The sequence below is a fragment of the Zalophus californianus genome, chromosome 3 (assembly GCF_009762305.2).
Source record: "Zalophus californianus isolate mZalCal1 chromosome 3, mZalCal1.pri.v2, whole genome shotgun sequence".
Classification (NCBI taxonomy): domain Eukaryota; kingdom Metazoa; phylum Chordata; class Mammalia; order Carnivora; family Otariidae; genus Zalophus; species Zalophus californianus.
The window spans coordinates 165,623,112-165,645,443 of record NC_045597.1 but is presented as its reverse complement, the minus strand read 5'-3'; the positions used below and the strand labels follow the sequence as shown (position 1 = coordinate 165,645,443).

Genomic DNA, 22,332 nt, shown 5'->3' with positions numbered 1-22,332 from the left:
TAAATTATTATTATATTGTAAGTTGTAATGGAATCCTTGAATGTATAGAGTGAGATGCCCCAAAGTTCGGAGATAGATCACAAACTATCCACAGTAGTGTATTGATGTAAAATGGCTCACAATTGTTTTATTATTTTTTTTAAGATTTTATTTATTTATTTGTCAGAGAGAGAGAGAGCATGCACAAGCAGGGGAAGCAGCAGGCAGAGGGAGAGGCAGGCTCCCTGCTGAGTAAGAAGCCCAACTTGGGGCTCGATCCCAGGACCCTGGGATCATGACCTGAGCCGAAGGCAGGTGCTTAACCAACTGAGCCACCCAGGCACCCCGAATAAAATCTTTTAAAAAGAGAAAAAAGAAAGAAACAAGAAAACTCGAGATGTGACAGTGGGTCTTGCTAACATCTAGGGAACACTGTTTCCATAATGAACCTAGTTCCCTTCAAAGGTTCTGGAAAAAAATGGAGCCTCACAGTGAGGTTTGGTTGGAGGGCTTTGATCAGAAGTAGAAACTGGGTTAAAAGTTTTCTTCCCTGGGCGCCTGGGTGGCTCAGATGGTTAAGCGTCTGCCTCCAGCTCAGGTCATGATCTCCAGGTCCTGGGATCGAGCCCTGCATCAGGCTCCCAGCTGAGCGGGCAGTCTGCTTCTCCCTCTCCCTCTGCCTCTTGTACTGTCTCTGTCTCTCTCTCTCTCACTCTCAAATAAATAAATAAATCTTTTTAAAAAAAGTTTTCCTCCCCTTTTTTGATTTTCTTCTCTCTCATCCATGTCCTATGCCCGAAGCGGTAAGCTAGGACCTGGGTACATGCCATTTGAAAGTACCCTTGCCCTTAGGAAGCCAAGAAGAAATCCCAGTGAATCCAGGAGGAAAGGAGAAGCCTTTGGCACATTCAGTCCTCTAGGTTCATACCTGGTCCAGTTCACCAAGAGAGACTTCACCTGCTACAGAGCCGTGAAGACTAATGCACTTGCCTGAATGTCCTCAGACATCCAGCCACGGAGCTATGTGGGAGTTGGTTTAGGTTCCTGGTCAGACAGTTTGGTTCTTCACTTTTCCATATTTTTCAGGGACTTTAACAGCAGAGTCAGAACCAGCCCCGGGAACAGAATAGCTTCTGGGTAGACGGGGGCCTATGACACAGGATTAATATGCATCTGCAACAGGAGCTCAGAGTTACAACCTGTGTGCCCAGGCTGGTCCCCTGGGCCTAGGGGTGGGGGTGGCAGGTGGTGAGTGGTGAGGAAGTCTAAGAAAGAACCCAAGCAGCTCTCATGTCATTCTCAACTTCCTCCTATCTAGTAATCCTCGTTTGTAGGGAAGCCTGCTTCATTTTTTGTTTTGTTTTGTTTCGTTTTTTTCATTTAGCCACAGGTATAGCTCTAGTAAAGGAAAGTAGAATTATTCTCTAAAGTCAGTGTCATTCTCAGAATCTCTCCTGCCTGAGAAAGTCTTCTTGTGCCTTGGGTGCCTAAAGGTTAAGAACATGTACATTCACAAATTTGGATAAGAATTTGAACCATGCCAGCTTGCTGGCTGATGGTTTTTCCAAGTTCAGCAATTTTCCTCATCTTCAGTGTCCTAATCAGTAGATAGAAAATAAGGGCTCAAAAATAATCTCAAGAACAGTTGTCATAGATTCTTGCTCTTAAAAGATGAAATTAAAGACCCCCCCTTCGTGCATGCCTCTGTGCCTTCTGCAGCCTCCCCATCAGGCAGTCAGCCTGTGCCCGAACCCTCTCCTCAGTGCCCACCCAATGCTATGCATCTGTTTGCTCGATTTGTTGGCTGGTAGGTTTTTAACATTCTCCGTTTTGAACAGCTATAAATTCTTGTTTCTACTAAGCCAAAATTTTCCTGGCTGTTACGCCAACATTTTTTTGCCCTAGCTCCAACATGAGAAACACAGAGAGTAAATGTCTCACTTTTTCCTCATCTTCGAGTATCTGCAGACAGCTATCAGACTCCTTCAGTTTTCCTTTCTCACTAGCTTGCTTCAAACATGCCAACAAAGACATAACTTTGAGTCCCCTCAGTCTCCTGAGTCCTTCCTTTTACGCTGCCTTCGCTTTCCAATGGTCTTCTCGAAATCTGTTTTGCCAACCTTAACAAACTCCTCCTAAGGCGGATTGACCATGACAAGATGGGGCTGAGGCTGCCAGCTTTGTTTTCACTGCCATAAAATAATTTTAAATGTTCATGACGAACGGCTCTAAACCACCAAAATAACGGTTCTGGAGCCCAACTGTTTGATAATGATCAGTTGCAAGACTTTCAACTTAGGCTTTATTTTATCTTCTGCAACTACATTTTATCCCACACCCCCTCCCATGTCCTCCCAGGGAGGGAAAAAGGCAAAAATATTGTCAGGCATAATCTTACATGAATGGGCGGAAGTTCTAGAATTGTTGCCCTTCCCTCCAGCCCCCACATTTTTGCTGGCTGTTGAAAAAACTTTACTGTTGCAACCAAAACAAGTTTCCTTTCCAACTCCTTGACCAAGTTCACTTACTACCTCTCCCAGTGATACACAGTATTGTTTTGTGAAGTGGCTACAAATTCAGTCTATTCTGCAAGTCCCTTGATTTTTGTTCCTTCTCCTTTAGAATAGCCTTCTCTCTCCTTTTTAAACTATTTTTTAAGATTGATTGATTGATTGATTTTAGAGAGCGAGCGAGGGAGCATGAGAGCATGCGAGTGGGGACAGGGGCAAAGGGAGAGAATCTCAAGCAGACTCCCCACTGAGAGCAGAGCCTGACACGAGGCTCCATCTCAGGACCTATAAGATCCCGAGCTGAGCCGAATCCAAGAGTCTGACGCTTAACTGACTGAGCAACCCAGGCACCCTGGCCTTCTCTCTCCTTAAGAAAGGAAATGTCTTAGTATAAATTAAAGTAAGACTCCAGTGGCTGCCCATTCAATTTCCACCCTAAATCGGGTATTCCCCTTGGACTTCTGTAAATGTCATTGACAATATGTGACTGAGAAGCAAGACATCTTCAGTGCCGAGTAATGATGAAATAGAAAACCGGTATGTTATGGTAGGCTGCACGGAGTTATACTGGGTGCCCCTGACTTTTCGGAATTTAAACCATGGGTGGTGTCTACTTATGAGAGGTCTTGTAATCGGTGAGGTGCCCTGTTGTGACTCCTGCTTCCAAAATCAATTCTTCAGGAGACATAACACTGTCAGAAGACATTTAAAAAGATGAAAGCTTTAGTGTTGACCATTTATGTGAATGAAAATATCCAAAACATAAATTGGGAAAATTCGGATCTCTAGCAGCTGTGTAGTCATATGCCCTACAAAAATAAAGTTACACAAGTCCTGTGCCATCGAGGTTTTCAAATTCAGTACCCGCATTCCTTCTGCTAAGAAATTACTTGAAAAATCCCTTTTCAAGGAAATACTGATTTGGGGTTTTCTCTTTGCTATGACCAAGGTTTTGAAACATTACATTATTGATGGTGGTGATTCTCCCAGACTCTGGGTAAAATTTGGAAAGAAGTGAGGTAAAGACCTAGGCTGTGTTGGGGTGCCTGGCTGGCTCAGTTGGTAGAACATGTGAGTCTTGGTCATGACTCTTTATCTCGGTGTCATGGGTCCAAACCCCATGTTGGGCGTAGAGCTTACATTTAAAAAGAATGAAAAAAGTAAAAAGGCCTAGACCATATCCTTATTCAAAAGTAAATAGGTAGCTTATTTAAAAGAGAGAAGTAAGAGGAATATAATGCTCTATAGTATCCATTTTTCACCACTCTTGGCCAGATATGGGGACAATAGTGGTATCTGAGGGCTAGACACAGGGGGGCCCCCAACTCAAACACCTTCAGAAGGCGTGCATCTAACAATGTGTGAACTCCATACAGATTTAATATTTTTTAAAAATATGAAGCCCACAAAACAAAACAAATTTTTTAAAAAAGATTTTATTTGTTTCTTTGAGAGAGAGAGTGCGAGTGTGTGAGAATAAGCAGGGGGAGCGGCAGAGGGAGAAGTAGGCTTCCCACTGAGCAGGGAGCTGGTTGTGGGGCTTGGATGTGGGGCTCAATCCCAGGACCTTAAGATCATGACCTGAGCCGAAGGCAGACACTTAACAGACTGAGCCCCCCAGGTGCCCCAAAACAAAGCAAGTATTTATTTATTTATACTTTTAAAAGTTATTTAGGTAATCTCTACTCCCAACGTGGGGCTTGAACTCATGACCCCAAGACCAAGAGTGGCTTGCTCTTCTGACTAAGCCAGCCAGGCACCCCCAAAACAAGTTTTTTTTTAATTTTATTTATTTAATTTTTTAGAGAGAGAGAGAGAGACAGAGACAGAGGGAGAGGGAGGGGGAGACTCTTAAGCAGGCCCTCTGAGATCATGACTGGAGCCAAAATCAAGAGTCGGACATTTAACAGACTGAGCCACCCAGGGTCTCCTCTGCCAAAACAAGTTTTTAAATCTCTGCTTAAAATCTTCTCACACTTTTCTTTTTTTATTAAGATTTTATTTATTTATTTGAGAGAGAGAGATAGCGAGAGAGAGCACAAGCTGGGAGGAGAGGGAGAAGCAGGCTCCCTGTTGAGCAGGAAGTCCCATGTGGGACTTGATCCCAGGACCCTGAGATCATGACCTGAACCGAAGGTAGACACTTAACGACTGAGCCACCCCCGAGGCCCTCTTCTCACATTTTTCATGAAGTAACACAAACAGGTCCTCTTCCATTCTACCTCCCCCTCCACTGTGTGCTGGATTTAGTCCTGAACTGGCAATAATCAATAATCAAATCATGAATATGCTTTATGTGCCAGATCCTGAGTAGACCTCTTTTTGAGGATTTCCTTACGTGATGATTGCAGCCACCCTGTGAGTTAGTGCTATTCCTATACCATTTTACAAGCGAGGAAGCTGAAGTTTTGAGGTAGGAGGTGATTTGTCCAAGATTCCAGAGCCAGAATGAGGTAGGACTGGGATCAGATAACAAGCATTGTGATTCCAGAGCTCAGGGACCACTTTATTGCTGAGTATTTCAGTTATACCTGTGTGTTCCTTAGCTCAAAGTCTCATAAACAAATTAAGCCTGCAGGTTTCTCCCTGACCCAAAATTAATCGTTCACTGTTTTCTCTGAGCAATCCACAGAGCCATACGGATTGTACGACTCCGGACACGAATTTCTCGGTGAAGCGTTGAAACAACGGAGACGTAAGTAGGTGTTGACTTTGCAAATATGTGCTGTGTCCTCTTCAACTGTTCAAGCGAAACCTGGGGTTTAGACTTACAATCAGCTTGCAGGTGCCTTTTTATGAAAAGACCTGGACCCCAACAGAGTGAAAATAGGTATCATTTCGTTTCCACTTAATTCAATTTTCTTTTTTTTTTTTTCACATAAAGGAAGAAATTTCTCCCAACCCCACTGCCTTTAAAAGTGAATAAAACATTTGTATGCCTAAAATTAGTTAGCTTTCCTATCTGAAGTTCATTTTAATGCCAACTCAATAAAAAAATTATTGTGAAGTTTATACTCAGTTTAGCTTAGCTTCCTGAAAGTGTCTATTAATTTCCCAGGTGAAAGTCTATCAAAGATGTCTCCCTCATCTTTATTCTCACTCTCATGCCTAAGGCCCTTCCATCTTTGGCTTCAGTCATGGTGACATTCTCCCAAACCACTGCCAGATGATCTTTACAAAAACAAAGGTTCAGTGGTATCACTCCCTGCTACAAACATTTTTATTTGCTCCCAACTGGCAATGGAATAAAATCCAAATAACTAAACATGACATTCAAGAGCTTCATTACCAGAACACTCCCCTTTTTTTGTTGTCTTTTTTGAGCCAAACCAAAATACTTCCATCTTCCTAATATGCCAAGGACAGTTGTTATTTATCTTAATGTCTGACATTAAGTAATAAACGACATAAGAGCTACAGATAAGTGAGATGTTTCTCTATTAATGGCTATGTGATGCCAGGGCTTGGGGTGGGAGAAGTGATATGAAAATCACTGCTCCATCACCTCCCACTGGAACCACCCAACATTTTGTTCCAATTTACACCTCCTTTGCTTCCTTTGACCGAATCAACAGAGTATCTTTATAAAACATTGCGATACTACAGCATCTTCCAAGTAGAGACTGTTCACCCAAAGGGCAGCAAAATATTCTGCCGGTGTCAAACATCCTGAGTACAACCTGGGGTGTGGTATAGAGTTTATATTTGATAGCTAGTGGAAAATACTGAGCAATGCCTCCAAATAACCCCCCCTCCACACACACACACACACAGACACACAGACACACACACACACACACACACAGACACACACACACAGACACACACAGAGACACACAGACACACACACACACAGACACACACAGACACACACAGACACACAGACACACAGACACACACAGACACACAGACACAGACACACACACACACACACACACACACACACACACACATTCTTTAAAAAAAAAAAAAAATCTCTCTTCCCTAAGAAGACAACCCTTGGAAAATAAAGTTTGCTGGGTCACAGATCTCTGGTATTCACCAGAGTTTCTCTGTCATGTCAGTTGATTCTTTCTACTCATTCTTGTCATTCATTCAGAAGCAAAATACATGTTCCCTCAAGGTTTTCACAGGTGGCACATTCAGCTCTCAGGTCCATTTTTTACCAGGGTTGATGGGGGAACTCTACAAGGGCAATCCTCATAGACAAAGATCAGCAACATCAAATCTTTCTCTCTGTTCCAAGTAGATTAGAGACTAACTTTTCTTAAGACTTTTGCAATTGTCCATAAAAATCCATCTAACTCATCACTATGGAACTAAATTAAACCCCTTTGCATTCACCAAATGTTCTGCCAGAAGGAATCTTTGTGTTTTGTCAGGATAGATAAACAAAATGCTTCCCTCTATAGCCGAACCACATTTAAAAGTTTAAAAGTCGAGGGGCGCCTGGGTGGCTCAGTCGGTTAAGCGTCTGCCTTCGGCTCAGGTCATGATCCCGGGGTCCTGGGATCGAGGCCCGCATGGGGCTCCCTGCTCAGTGAGAAGCCTGCTTCTCCCTCTCCCACTCCCCCTGCTTGTGTTCCCTCTCTTGCTGTGTCTCTCTCTGTCAAATAAATAAAATCTTTAAAAAAAAAAAGTTGAAAAGTTGAAAATCACCTTTAAAAGTAAAATGATACACATTTCTACCAGATGTCCTTCCCCAAAATCATCTGGGTTTTGCAGACGATTTATCACTACGCTTTCTGCCAGGACTCTTGCAGTGAAATCTCTTTATTCAGAGAAAAGTTCAGGCTTTGCGATCTTTTAAATCTGAATAGATCAGAAACCAATTTATTTAATTTTAAAAACAGTTCTCTGCTCCAGGACTAGACATTTGCCACTTGAGTCTCTGGGTAAATGTCACCCAGGAATGTGATAACGTGGGTCCTCCCAGAATCTGATTCCCCGCGGTAAACAAACCTCTTCACATTCTTTGGAAACCAAACCATACCCTTCAGGGACAGTTCCCTGATCTCTGCTCCACGCCGAGTGTTTTGCACGCGTTTCCAACCGACTTGGGGGAGCCTGCGTCTGTTCTCACACACGGCGCAGCCTAGCACTCACTTAAGTGGCCCCTCAAAAGCTGTTATGGTCACGTATACCTTTGTTAGTCTTCATCTCAGTCGGAATAATTTATTTGCCTTTCAGCAGCACATATGGCCTAAGACAAATACAGTAGCTCTTTCCTCTTTTCAGTCAAGTCCGAAAGTCTCATCCTGGCATTGTTATTATTGTGCTCTTCGAAGCATTTCCACATCGAGAAAGCTGTACGAGGTCCCAATGGAAAGTCACTGCCGGCCAACATGGATGGACGCTGCTTGTTAAATAAGAGACAGTGTTTCCTTTAGGCCTGGGTTTAAAGACTTACTTAGCTTGCTTTTCACCTTCATTTCGGGTGACTGCCCAGCAAGGCTCATTTCTCTTGCCCAGATGTTTCTCTAGTTTCACCGCTGCGTCTGATTCTCATCCTTCCATCACTTTTTAAGCCATATGTGCATGTGTACAGAAGCACGTGTGTGCTGTATCCACATGATTAAACTGAGGACACATTTTCTCGTGTTTCCTTTCTGTATCTCCTTCTGCCCTTTCTCTCTTATCCCACCACAGATAAACACAACCCGATTGATGATACAGCAGAATATCAATTTTTAAAAGTTGAAAAAGTCATCTCTAAAAAATAAATAAATAAAAAAGTCGTCTTTAGGGGCGCCGGGGTGGCTCAGTCACCTGAGCATCCAACTTTGTGATTTTAGCTCAGGTCATATGATCTCATGGATTGTGAGATTGAGCCCCATGTCGGGCTCCATGCTCAGCACAGAGTCTGCTTGTCCCTCTCCCCTTCCTTTGTCCCAACTCACAGCTAGTCTGCTGTATTAATTGGTAGAAAGTTAATGTGAGGGTCTCTGGAGAGGCGTTGAGTAGTCTTAAATCTACGGTCGCCTCCCTGAGACCAAGGGGCAAGTCATTTGCAGAGGCCAGTTCAGAGTTTCTATTTCCATGTTAAGGTATAGCCTCCTCCTTCACTGTTAAAAGCGCAAAGTTTTCAAGAGTTGGCCCACCCCCGGGGTCACAAATTTGTAGATGGTCTGAATGCAGTCCGCAGCCGTTTTGTTCTGAAGTAGTAGTTTGGAAGCTGGAAGCTTTTCACATTAGTAACATAGAAATCCAGCCATTCTTCAAAAACTCTGACAACACTAAGCCCTTATTTCTCACATGGAGACATTTGGCTAGGACGGTACAGTAGCTGCTGACCACTGTGGGCGAGTCCATTGTTCTTCAGTTCCCTCAAATCCCATTGTCTCCCCAACCTGAACTACCACACCTCTTATGGTTACCTGCCCCTGGGACATTTGAATTTGAAATAGAGGGTAGAGGATGTTTAACCTCTGCCAAAAGAGTATAGGTCTAATATTGTCACAACTCAAGATCTGCCCCTCATTTCCTTATAAAGTAGGAGTCTTATCAGCTTACCATGGTCAATTTCAAACACTCCCTCATATTCGAGTCCCCATGGTTGAAAAGGGTGTTCCTTAAATGACTCTTGCTGGGGTAGAGAGATGCCCCTTACAAGGTCAGCTTCTTTCTCTTTCTGTTGTCCCCAAAGGGAAGCTCCCCCACTCCCTTTCTCCCAGGAATCTTCCAGAAGCCATGGCCATTGGTAGGAGTAGCCGCTTCCTCAAGGGTTTCTGGCAGCATCTTTTCACAGGACGTGGGCATGGCCAGGTCTCCACCACAGTGCTTAAAGGCAAGGCCCAGGGGAGCTAAGTGAGTTAGGATACAGGTCCTGCTGCTCTAACAAAAGCCCAAAAGAATAGCAGAGAAAATATGTTCTCACTTCCTCCAGAAGGAGGAAGGCCAGAGAAGCAGGGCAGCTGTACTCCACGAGGTCACAGGAGGGCCCACACTTCTTATAGCTTACGAAGACACATGTTTTCCTCATCCATGTGGTGCAAGACAGCTCCTCACTGCATCCATATTCTAGACAATGACAAGAGGGAACAAGGGGTAGTAGAGGGCCTTAGACCCTGGTACACAAGGGCCCAAAGCCTGGGGGTCATTTTTTACTCTTCTCTTTCACATCTGATCCACTAAGAAACCTATTGATTCTGTCTTCAACATATAAATTAGAATTCAGTCTGTCCTTTTTTTTTTTTTAAGATTTCTTTATTTATTTGAGAGAGAGAGGTAGAGAGCATGCATGTGAGTGGAGGGAGGGGCCGAGGGAAAGACTCCCCGCTGGGCGCAGAGCCCGACTAAGGAAGGGCTCAGTCCCACGACTCTGAGATCACGACCTGAGCGGGAATCGAGAGTCAGATGCTAAACCAACTGAGCCACCCAGGAACCCCAAATTCGGTCCTTTCTCATCACTTCTGCTACCCCCCTGATCCAAGCCACCCTCCTCTCCGGCCGTGATTATTCCAATAATCTTCGAATTGGTCTTGCTACTTGTACACTTGCTTGCCCACCGCCACAGCCACCACTACCCACAGCGGTCTGTTCTCAGCGTAGCAGAAGGAGGGATTGCACCATGATAGAAACAGATTCCTTTTCTGCTCGGCTCAGATCCTTCAAGGGCATCCCGTTTCCCTTAGAGTAAAAAGCACAGTCCTCCAATGGCCTGCAAGTGTCTGCATATCTGACCTCCCACACATCCTTGTTGCTTCTTTTCTTCTACTCTTCCCTTGTTCACCTTGCTCACCCTGTTCTAGACACACTGGTATCCTTCCTATTTCTGGAATACGTTAGAGGCACTTCTGCCATAAGGCACTGGCTGTTCTTCTGCCTAGACCACTCTTGCCTGCAATATCCACACGACTAACTCCCTTACCTCCCTCGGACTTTGTGGTTGCTGCCTTCCCAATGAGTCCTTCTCTGACCACCTTACTGAAAGTTAGAGCCCCCTCTCCTTTTCCCTTTATTCCATTCTCCCCCCTCCCCAGTTTTCCTGCAGCACTTACCAGCTTTTAACACACTTTAACACACTATGTAATTTGCTTTTCTATTATGTTTATTTTTTACTCTCTCTGGCTGGAATCTAAAATCTAAAAGGGAAGAAATAATTGTCTCATTTAGTGAAGAAGCACAATTAACTAGAATAGTGCCTGAGAAATGGAGGCACTTACTGAATATGTGCTAAATGAATGAGTGATTATGATTCAGAAATGGTGGCTGCCAGCTCTGGGCTAATGCTGTGGGTTGAATTGTGCCCTTCCAAAAAGGTCCGTTGAAGTCTTAACCCTCAGCATCTCACGATGTGATCTCATTTGGAATTAGGGTTTTTACAGAGGTGATCAAGTTAAAACGAGGACATGAGGGTGGGTTGTAATCCAGTATGACTCGTGTCCTTATGGAAGGGCGAAATTTGGACATGGAGACAGACATGCAGGGAGAGCACCATGAGGTGATGAAGGCCGATATTAGGATGACACGTGCACAAGCCAAGAAAGGCCAAAGTTTGCCAGCAAGTCACCAGAAACTAGGGAAGAGGCACGGGACAGATTCTCCCTCACAGACATCCCTCACGAGGAAACCACCCCACCTACACCTGACTTCAGACTTCTAGCCTCCAGACTGTGAGACAATAAATTTCTGTTATTTAAAAATTTTAAGTTTAGAGCACTTTGTCACATCAGCCCTATGAAACTCATATAGTTAGTCACGAGATATGTGCGTAGGCGTGAGATTTGGAAACCTAATTAGATCCGGAGGTGCCTATAAACTGCAAAGCAACATATAAACAAGCTGTAATAATTAAACAAGAATATGTCCCTAAGGGTTAACTGTGATTGTACAAGGACTCAGGGGGACAGTTGCTGCATTCTGCCTTACTTCTGTCTTTTCCCATCCTACCCATATCCCTCACCATCGCCACCACACAAAAACATCTGCTCTAAGTCACAGGGGAATTCCTAGATTATACTTCCTGTGAAGGTTTCAGCTGGGCAGCATTCAGCAACTCTCGAAGATCTTTCTCCAAGCTTTAACTAACTGGACCTTGTGTCTAATCAACTCATCTGCTTTCTGGAAGATTGGGGACCTCTCTGATACAGGGTTTTCTGTTTGAAGGGATTCTGAAACAGATGAGCTAGATCACTCATCCTCAAGGTACCTCCCCTCCCCCCCCACCAAGAGAACTGGGAAGAGAGGTGGTTGGTGTCCTTCAGCAGGCCCTGTGATCATTTCAGTAACGGCATTAGAAGGGGGTGGTTTCTGACTTTTGGTGAGGATAATGGTTCTAGTGCAATTAGGGGTCTTCCATTGGCTTTCTGTGTTTGAAGAATGAAGGTCCTTCTACTTACTGCTTAGGATTTTGTAAGGTGATTTAGACTGCCACCTGGGGCATTTGGCTTCAGAATTCCTAATAGCCTGAAAGGTCATAGGCACGAGGAAGGAAGGGTGTCCCAGTACACAGGAGAAAACGGAGACAGGGAGTTAGACGCTAGGCTAGAAAAGATTTGACATTGAGGAGGTTCAGCCACCAGAAGCAGTGGGCAGAGTAAGATCCCCAGACCTGCAAGAAAAGGGCAGCAAGAAGGAAGCCAATTCTTGCTCAGTGAAGTAGGATACATGAAGGACAAGACTTGGTGTCAAGAAAAAAGCCAAGATCCTGGGAATGGCATTGTGGGTCAAGGTCAGAGAGATTCTGGCAATGACGGTGACATAGGGGTGAACAAACAAACTCTCCGGTTACATTTGGTTCTGAACAGGATCTGTAGCCGAGTCAATCATTTCTCTAGCCCATGTTAAGCACCTGTGATATGTTAAGACGTGTACTAGGCACCATGAGGATCAGAGATGACAGGCATTGTTCTCAAGGAGTTAAGAGTTTGGTAGGGCAGAAATTGAAGATAAACCAATGACAATTTATTAGTGCATTGAGTACAATAAGAGTACAGTGTCATACAAAATCATGGTAACTAAGAGCTCAGGCTCTGGGTCCAATAGATCTGAGTCTAGATCCTGATTCTCCAGTTACAGGTTGTGTGATCCTGAGCAAGTCACCAAGCTTCCTAAACTTCAGTATCTTTTCTTATAAATGGGAATAATAGTACTACTTACCTACTTTATAAGATTCTCGTGAGGATCAAATTAGTCCATACATGCCTGGCACCTAGACAATTCCCAATAACATTGACCTTTTTTTATATAATAATAGTGATTATTATTGTAATTATCTGGGAGAAGGTAATGTCAGGAAATGTTTCCAGGAAAAGGCGGCACTTAAGGGGAATATTGGAAAAACAAAGAGAAGGTGGCTGGGCCTGGGATTGGGAGGGGGCTATTGAATGGCTTTTATTTTTTAATTATGTCCTGCCAGGCTCCTCAAACAATTTGAGATAGGTTGATGAATTCAGTGTTAGTAGAATTTAATGTGAGATATCTCTGAGCAACACTCATGCTTTGACCTCTTCATTCTAACCCTACTATAATCCCATACTGTTTTTTCTTTTAAAGATCTTATTTATTTATTTGAGAGAGAGAGAGAGAGAGCACATGAGCAGGGGGAGGGGCAGAGGGAGAGGGAGAAGCAGACTCCCTGCTGAGCAGGGAGCCCGATGCAGGACTGGATCCTAGCACCCTGGGATCATGACCTGAGCTGAAGGCAGACACTTAACTGACTGAGCCACCCAGGCACCTCTATAATCCCATATCTTATATGTTTACCCCATTAATTACTGTAGCTCCATGAAATGAATACAACTATTAATTTTCTTTCTTCTTGATTTTGAATACTAACAAACAGAAATAACACAAAATAAAATTGATGTAGTTAAAATTGTACCCAGTAAACTTTGTTTTGATTGTAAAAATGATTTTTACCTCTTCTTAACCCAGAAAAACTGGTCTTGACAGGAAGGAAAAAAAAAAGATCACAAAAGAAAACTTAACTTTGGGTGAATTTATAATAGATAAATTTTGATATGGGCAAAAATAAAATAAAACTGAACAAATCACATTTTTGTTGTAAATGTATAAGATAATTAATCCAAATTAATTCAAAACAAAGGAATTTCAATAAAATAAAAATTTCAGTACAATTTAGGGCACTCTATAGAAAATTGGTATAGAAATTAAACGGTCATAGTCAACTTTATTCCAAAAGATACCTTTTGGTTAAAAAGTCTTCCACACTGATATAATTCTTATGAACATGTTTGCATTCATAAACATAGATTCAAAACATCCATGGGTGCAAAATAGTGTGTCAAAATCTCCAGGTCTTGCCTGTGACATCCGGATTTGTGGATTGATGAAGCAGTTAGAACTCTCTGTCTGAGCTTAGAAAGTCAGGGTATAACTAAGGGCTTTGAAGTCATCACCACGTAAGTATTCCTCTGTTTTCTTTTGTATCTTCCATAAAATAATAATGCAGAGTCAGAACCTAATAAATGCCTGTTGAATGTTAAATTCTCTCTAGTCAGGCCTATAAGCCTTATGGATAGAGGATTTGCACCTGTAGAGTCAATCATTTTAATTTAGCACTTACTGAATACTATGCAAAAATGAGCTATCACGGCTTTGAGAGTAATCAGAGCAAAACCGAGGTACCCCAAGATTTGGATGTCTAGAATATAATCACAGACCTTACCAAAAATTGTACTATTTCTATCCAGTTCATCAGATGAAACATTTTTATCCTAATGTTCCTGTTCACTGAACATTTCCTCTTTTAAAAATTGTTCTCTTTCTTTTCAAATTTGCTTCTATAGATATCCTCATTCTCCACTTGACAAGGTCATGGAAGATCTAGAGGAAACATTATTTGAAGAATTCGAGAACTACTCCTATAACCTGGAATATTACTCCTCAGAGTCTGATTTGAAGGAGAAAGTCCAACTGGGAGTTGTTCATTGGGTCTCCCTGGTGTTATACTGTTTAGCATTTATTCTGGGCATTCCAGGAAATGCCACTGTCATTTGGTTCACGGGGTTCAAGTGGAAGAAGACAGTCACCACTCTCTGGTTCCTCAATCTGGCTATTGCAGATTTTATTTTTCTTCTCTTCCTACCTCTGTACATCTCCTATGTGGCCATGAATTTCCACTGGCCCTTTGGCATCTGGTTGTGCAAGGCCAATTCCTTCATTGCCCAGTTGAACATGTTTGCTAGTGTTTTCTTCCTGACAGTGATCAGCCTGGACCGCTATATCCACTTGATCCATCCTGTCATATCTCATCGGCACCGAACCCTAAGGAACTCCCTGATTGTTATTATATCCGTTTGGTTTGTGGCTGCTCTAATGGGTGGTCCTGCCCTCTACTTCCGGGACACTCTGGAGTTCAATAACCAAACTCTTTGCTATAACAATTTCCATGAGCATGATCCTGACCTTACTTTGATGAGGCACCATGTTCTGACCTGGGTGAAATTTATTGTCGGGTACCTCTTCCCCTTGCTAGCAATGAGCATTTGCTACTTGTGTCTCATCTTCAAGGTGAAGAAGCGCAGCATCCTGGTCTCCAGTAAGCATTTCTGGACCATCCTGGCTGTGGTCATGGCCTTTTTGATTTGCTGGACTCCTTATCACCTGTTTAGCATTTGGGAGCTCACAATCCACCACAGTAGCTATTTCCACCAGGTGCTTCAGGCCGGCATCCCCCTCTCCACTGGCTTGGCATTCCTCAATAGTTGCTTGAACCCCATCCTTTACGTCCTAATTAGTAAGAAGTTCCAAACTCGCTTTCGGGCCTCAGTTGCTGAGATCCTAAAGCACACACTGTGGGAGGTCAGCTGTTCTGGCACAGTGAGCGAACAGCTCAGGAACTCTGAGACCAAGAACCCATGTCTTCTGGAAACAGCTCAGTGAGTTATCAGTAGAAGGCTTTTGCGGGGGGGCCCTGACAAATGCTTTCAGATTATTTGGTTCCAAGGTATGGTAATAACCATCTCTTTCTGTCAATCAGTTTAGTGGCATTACATTTTTGTGTGGGTATAAAACGTAGGAAAGATCTTCATTTTTTCTCCCTGCAAATTAAATTATCTGTCATTCTTGCTAATTATACCGTTGTGGATTAGTCACCACTGTGGATGCAGTATCAGCTATTATTTTTTAAGTCCTAATGACTTTGAAGTCCTAAATCTTAATATTAAATAGATGATAAATTCATTTCAAAAATGTTAACATATGTGCTTAAGCTCACTTTAATTTTGCACCAGTAACCTATTAGACATATTTTTCAAATGCAACATGTACTTCATTTCTTTATTTCATGAAATCTATGTATGTACATTTATAAATTAAAGTAATAGTTGGTTATAGTAGTTTAAAACATTATGAACTATTCATGCTTAGTGAAGTGTCCCAGAATCTAGTTGCTTGAAATGACAATTTATTATTATAATGTCTCACAATTCTGAGTCAGAAACTCAAACAAGGCCCAGAAGGGATGTTCATCTCTCCGCTTCACGAGGTCTGGAGCATCAGCTGGACTGGGATGACCCAAATGGTAGAATTTTGGAACAGCTTGTCTCCTCTGCCCTACTGTCCCTTCTCTTCATCTTTTTTTTTTTTCATACAGCTCATCCAGTATGGTAGCTCAGGGTGGCCAGACTTCTTATATGGCAGTGTAGGGCTCTAAGAGACCAAAGTGGACATTTCTAGTCCTCTTTAAGCCTATGCCCACCCCTGACACAGTATCACATCCACTGTACTCTCTTGGTCAAAGTAGTCCTGGACCAGCTCAGGTTCAAGGGGAGGCAACATAAACTCCACCTGCCAGTGTGGATATGCTCCTATCTTTAATCCCTCATGAAATCACTATAAATATTAATATTCTTGGAAAATTCTGGGTATGTGCAAATATGTATAAGATTGCTGTAAACATAAAACACTGACATATAGATGGTAGATAGGCCAGCCTAATTTCAGAATGATTTCAGAAAAAGAAAGCATGTATGACATTGATATATTTCTACCTTCTATTCCCATAACTCTATAGACACCAGTACAAGACCAATAAAGTAATACCTTTAAGTTAGTAACCTCTTCAATTTTAAAAAGCATTTAATTTTTTGTAATTTCTTTATTTTGAAAGTTGGGAGGGGGGCTGTGTTATTTCTTGAATCAATATCCTTTTTTATTTCATCTCTCAGCTTCTGGAAATGCCCATTAGCCCATAGCAACAATCAGATCTGGTTTTGGAAATTATTCCTCAAAAATGTGTGGCATAGCTCAGCACATCCCAAACTTCTGTCATCCCCCAATTTCATGATTTCTGCCACCCAGTATGGAGGGAAGGCAAGAAGAGAAAGGCTCATTGTGAGTGTCTGTCCCCTCCACAACCGGAGTTTAAGATACTCCATTCTGGGTTCCCCGTCACCTTCAAGGGACAGGCCCTGATTTCCCAGGATCAGGAGAAAAGCTGGAGGATCAAAGACAAAGAGAATTCCTTAGGCTCATCCTTAGTTTGAGCAGATGGAGGGATTCTCAAGGCTGTGGGAGAAAGAGGAAGGCTGAAGAGCAGGAAGGGGATTAAGCAACCAAGGGCAGAAGGAAATGGAGCAGATGGTGTTACCACCTAAGAAGCAGGAGCTTACCAAAGGCCTATGAAAATATTTGAGATCTTTAAAAAAATGTTATTGACTCTAGAATATAAAAAAGGAAACTTGAAAAGTCAAAATTAATAAATACTTAATCACATGTCTATAAAATACGCCTTTATGTCAATGAGTCAAATGAAATATTTCAGTTATATAAAAACATATTTAATATGGACTTTCAATATGTTTCAGTGTTTGATATGAGGAGAGAAACTTCGAAAAAAAATGCTTTAAGGAAGGTCTATAAAAGTCTTTTTTTTAAAGATTTTATTAATTTATTTGACAGAGAGGGAGCAAGGGAGAGAGAGCACAAGCAAGGGGAGTGGCAGGCAGAGGGAGAGGGAGAAGCAGGCTCCCTGCTCAGCAGGGAGTGGGGCTCCATCCCAGGACCCCGGGATCATGACCTGAGCTGAAGGCAGATACTTAATGACTGAGCCACCCAGGCGCCCCAAGGTCTACAAAGGTCTTAAAGGAACTCTGAATTCATTTGAGAACCTAAGGAAGGTTATGGGTACTTTCCCTAGAAACATGCTTTTTTTCTTTTTTTTTTTTAATCAGTCTCTGCCCAAACGTGGAGCTTAAACTCACAATCCCAAGATCAAGACTCAAGTCGCATGTGACTGCCAGGTAGGTACCCCTCCCTAGAAACATGCTTTTAAATAAAATATCAGAGAGTCCTTAGATCCTGGGCTAAAGACTCTAGTTTTAGTGGCTTTTAAAATAGCTGATAGTGGGGATGTAACAGAAATCTGCTAGTGGAAAGTAGCAGCCAGTACAAGTACTTAATGTTTTATTCTCAGTTTGAGGGAAGATCTGAAGAGTGGCACTGGCCCTGGGCCTGGGGACTCCAAGCCTCCTTCCCTAACAGTTGGAATTTGGTTAGTGGGGCTTTCCAGGGGTCTCCTGATTAAAAGCAGGATGAATGACTAAAAGGACAGAGGCTGGAGGAGAGGACAAGCGCTGGAGCAATTAGGGAAGGAAGTGAGGGAGCTCAGTGCCCAGAGTTGGCAGAAGAGTAAAGAATCCCAGGCTCTCAGGGACAGGGGCATAGACACCAGGAGACAGACCTGCCTCTTTAATGGAAAGCATCTCTTTGAAGAGGGCAAGTCCCAGGGCCTCCAGAGGCAGGATATCTGGATTTGAACTAAGGCGCGAACACATGCTGTGTCTGTGTCCTTGGCTAAATTAATTCAAATTTCTAGACCTGTTTCTCCCATCTGCAAAATGGGGATAACAATAGTAGTATGCGCTACAGGGCTGTTGTTGAAATTAAATGAGGTGATGCAGGTAAAGCACTTAGAGGGGTACTTAGACCTATAAATAACTCGATCAAACTTAGCTGGTATTAATCAGTGAATTCTTGGCATCTTCCGACCTAGTAACTGCTTAGTAAATGTTAGATCCTTTCCTCTTGGATGAATATAAACATTTCATAGGAAGAATAAGGGAGCTACACAGAGAACTTTAAAACAAGATAGTTTGTAAGTACGTATAAAAGACTATGTGCCTAGGGCGCCTGGGTGGCTCAGTCGTTGGGCGTCTGCCTTCGGCTCGGGTCATGATCCCAGGGTTCTGGGATCGAGTCCCACATCGCGCTCCCCGCTCGGCGGGAGGCCCGCTTTTCCCTCTCCCACTCCCCCTGCTTGTGTTCCAGCTCTCGCTGTCTCTCTCTGTCAAATAAATAAATAAATAAAATCTTTAAAAAAAAAAAAAAGACTATATGCCTAGAGGTGGTAAAGGGCAAGAAGCAGATTAAAAGTTGAAAGATGTATTTGGAGTGCATCTTGAAGAATGACTCCAATTTTAACAAGTGCAGATGAGAAAAGAGCCTTTTCAGGTAGGTGACACAGTAGGGGCAAACGTACAGAGGAAAACAGGCTATGATCAGAAAAAATAGTGAAAAAAAAAAGTCCCATTTTCTAGGGACAGAGTGAGGATAGAAGATTCACAAGTTGGTGTCCAGCTTGAATAGTAATCCATAGTTCCTCAATATTCTTACATATGGGCAGTTCTTTGGGGGAATGAATTTAAGAAGCCCATGAACATTTTCCTTTGATTTTTACTTTACTGAAAGCTATGCAGGCCAATGGCATTCCAAACAACAGATGCTCATTTGGGTCATTTCTTGAATGCATCTATTACCATCCATACAGAGCGTGTAATGACAAAATGTGTTTATCAGTCTCGGTTCCATTTTAAATTTACCCTTATGTGACTTTATCGTCTCACTCTCCCTAATTGAGGCTATGAAGCAAGGGTTACACCAATGAAATAGGATTAAATTGTCTAAAAGCAGGGATGAAGAACTTTCTTTATTCTATTGCCAACACATTACCTGGCCAAGGACCCCGGTTTCAGTTGTCTCTCACTAAGTGAATAATCGGGCAAGTCATCTTTCAGAGTTGTTTCCTCATCTAAATGGTGATAAAAGTGTCTGTTTTGCTTATCTCATAGCTTATAATGGGGTCCAAAATGGACAATGTGTATGAGGCATGTATTTTTGTATTTTTTTAGTTTTTTAATCTAAGGACAATAATTGCCATTGCCAAATTGGATTTGTTCGGGGTTGGGGGGAATACATACAGATCCCAAAACATGAATGCAACTTTTTTATTTGTCTTTGTCCATAAGCTTATCTTTTCATAATAGGGAAAAAAACTCCAGCATTTTTCAGTGTTGCTCTAGTCTGTAACTTTTTAATTATATTGTTTATAAAGTATTTCCTTGAGTATATATGCCATAATTTAGCCGTTTCCATTCATGTTAGGACTGTGACAATCCTTTTATTCACTTGCTTCCATCCATACCACCTCCAGGTCAGAGCTGTCTGCCTTTGTCATTTTCTGGCTCAGAAACTTCAAGGCTCTCCCCGCCAGCCCCCCATACACACACTGCTTTCACAGAAGGAGCCAGCCTGGATGTGCCACCTGACCCCACCCTATCTAATCCCAAACAGACACTGCAAAATCCAGCCAAGTTGATCTAATTGCCTTGTAAATGTTGCTTTGTCTATTCTATTCCTGTGTTTTATCCCCTCCTGGAATACTCTTTTTCTTTCCTTTTTTTTTTTTTTTTTTTTAACAAATTACTGATCAAGGTCCACCCAGCTCAAGTCCCAATTTCTCCAAAAAATTTTTCGATTCTAGCCTTCCCTGACCCTCTGAACTTTTGGATTACTTGCTTAATCACAAAATGACTAATTTTTAACAATTTTATGTGTGTTCAAGCCACCTCCCTATTGTAATTTTCTTAACTCTTCTTTTGTATTTTTATAGCTTCTAACATGGTGACACTGAATCATTTTTAAGTCCCACACTGTTCTCAGCCTGTATGAGGGATGCCAAATATGAAAAATAAGTATGGTCTGAGTTACTGTAATCATTTATGGGCATACAAAAAAAAGCTGGCCTCTTTTATCTTCTGTTAATACTCCAAAGCCAGAAACAAACTAAAAAATCTCTCTTTCTCTATGTCCACCTATGCCTTCTGAACCCATTGGTTCAAAAACAGGTTATTCAGTACACAGGCTCACATGCAAATGTGAGCATTGCTTGTAACAGCAGAAAGCTGAAGCAATCTAAAACTCCAATAAATAGACTGGTTAAATAAGATATGAGACAATGGATTATGTAACTGTTAGAAAATGAGAAAGCTTTAGAAGTACTGACATGGAATATTCAAGATATAATTTCCAAGACATCCAAGTCTATTTTTATGGACAAAGTAAAAGGTGCAGAACAGTTTGCATTGTATGCTATAATTACTTCATGCATATGCTCACACTAGTTCTGGAAAGAGCTAAGAACCTGTTGACATTGGTTGCTTTTATGGAGCTAAATGGGAGGCCTGGGAGAGGGGGCAGTGGGCGGGGGGGACACACACAGAGACTTCATTGTATAACTTCTTGTTTTGAACTATGTTACTGTATTATCTATTTTTTTAAATACAAAATTAAAAGATACCACTAAATATATTTATGTGAGGCTGTGGAGTCAGGATTTTTTAAGATTTTTTATTTATTTCATAGAGACACAGTGAGAGAAGGAACACAAGCAGTGGGAGTGGGAGAGGGAGAAGCAGGCTTCCCGCCGAGCCGAGCAGGGAGCCCAATACGGGGCTCGATCCCAGGACCCTGGGACCATGACCTGAGCCCAAGGCAGACGCTTAACGACTGAGCCACCCAGGCACCCCTAGAGTCAAGATTTTTAAAGTCATGTGCTTCATTTGTCATTTTAAGATTTACAAGACAGCTGTGGTTTGAAATAACCATTCTAAATTTTTTAACTCTTTTTACTTTTAACCACATTTTTAATCAATAGTTTTTATCATTTTTGTTAATACTTCTTCTTCCAGCTATTTGGTGCTCAATCCCTTTAACATGTTGATGATTGTGAGTGATCTGGGGCTACTATTCACTAGTTGCTACATGTCGATGATTGTGAGTGATCTGGGGCTACTATTCACTAGTTGCTACATCTCGATCTTTCCATGGCAACATTTCCAGAATCCCCAGGCTCCGGTTCTACAGAAAATTAAGTGCTGCCCTCTGCTGGCTCTTATGACACTGACAACCAGAAAATTTCTCATGACGTTGGAAATACTTGGTGAAGATGATCGTAGTCATTGGTACATACTCGTACCAATTAAATAAATTACCTCTCAAATTTAATAATTTCCCACATTTAAGGCAGTCTCCCATATAAAGAAAATCAGATTGAGAGGAAAAGAATAGAACTGTCTGGTTTGGCTAGGAAAATTCTGACCTCAAACAAACCATTTATTCTTTTTTGGTCTACAGATTAGAGAACACAAAATAAGACTTTTAGAAGTCAGTAATTCCTGGGGTGCCTGAGTGGCTCAGTCGGTTAAGCATCCAACTCTTGATTTTAGCTCAGGTCTTGATCTCAAGGTCGTGAGTTCAAGACCTTTAAGAACCAAAAGCTGCCTTCACCTACTTAGCTACAGCACTACCTCATTTTTTTAAGATTTTTAAAACTTTGAGAAGAGCGAACGTAAGCAGTAGGGAGGGGCAGAGGGAGAAGCAGACTGCCCACTGAGCAGGGAGCCCAATGTGGGGCTCAATTCTGGGACTCCAGGACCATGACCTGAGCTGAAGGCAGACGCTCAACCGATTGAGCCACCCAGGCACCCTGCACTACCTCATTGTTGAAGTCCCTTCACCCCAATAGGTTTCTATCCAAATCCAAAAAAATGTCCCACTCAGTCCCCACCTCCACACCAAAGCCAGGTTTATGAACCAC

At 42.3% G+C, this 22,332-nt stretch overlaps 1 protein-coding gene across 4 annotated transcripts in view; it reads left to right on the top strand.

Annotated features, from left to right (window-relative positions):
- GPR1 (G protein-coupled receptor 1) overlaps positions 1 to 17,374 on the top strand; it is a 28,871-nt gene extending 11,497 nt beyond the window's left edge. Inside the window, exons 2-3 of one of the 4 annotated variants that reach the window (XM_027591533.2) lie at positions 5,122 to 5,184; positions 14,243 to 17,374. In XM_027591533.2, coding sequence (XP_027447334.1) covers positions 14,271 to 15,338 — 1,068 coding nt within the window. In that variant the 5' untranslated portion in view covers positions 5,122 to 5,184; positions 14,243 to 14,270 and the 3' untranslated portion in view covers positions 15,339 to 17,374. Of the gene's footprint in view, positions 1 to 5,111; positions 5,189 to 14,242 lie in introns of all 4 variants that reach the window. The other 3 variants (XM_027591535.2, XM_027591534.2, XM_027591532.2) reach the window with 3 other exon arrangements.
- The last annotated feature ends 4,958 nt before the right edge of the window (positions 17,375 to 22,332 follow it).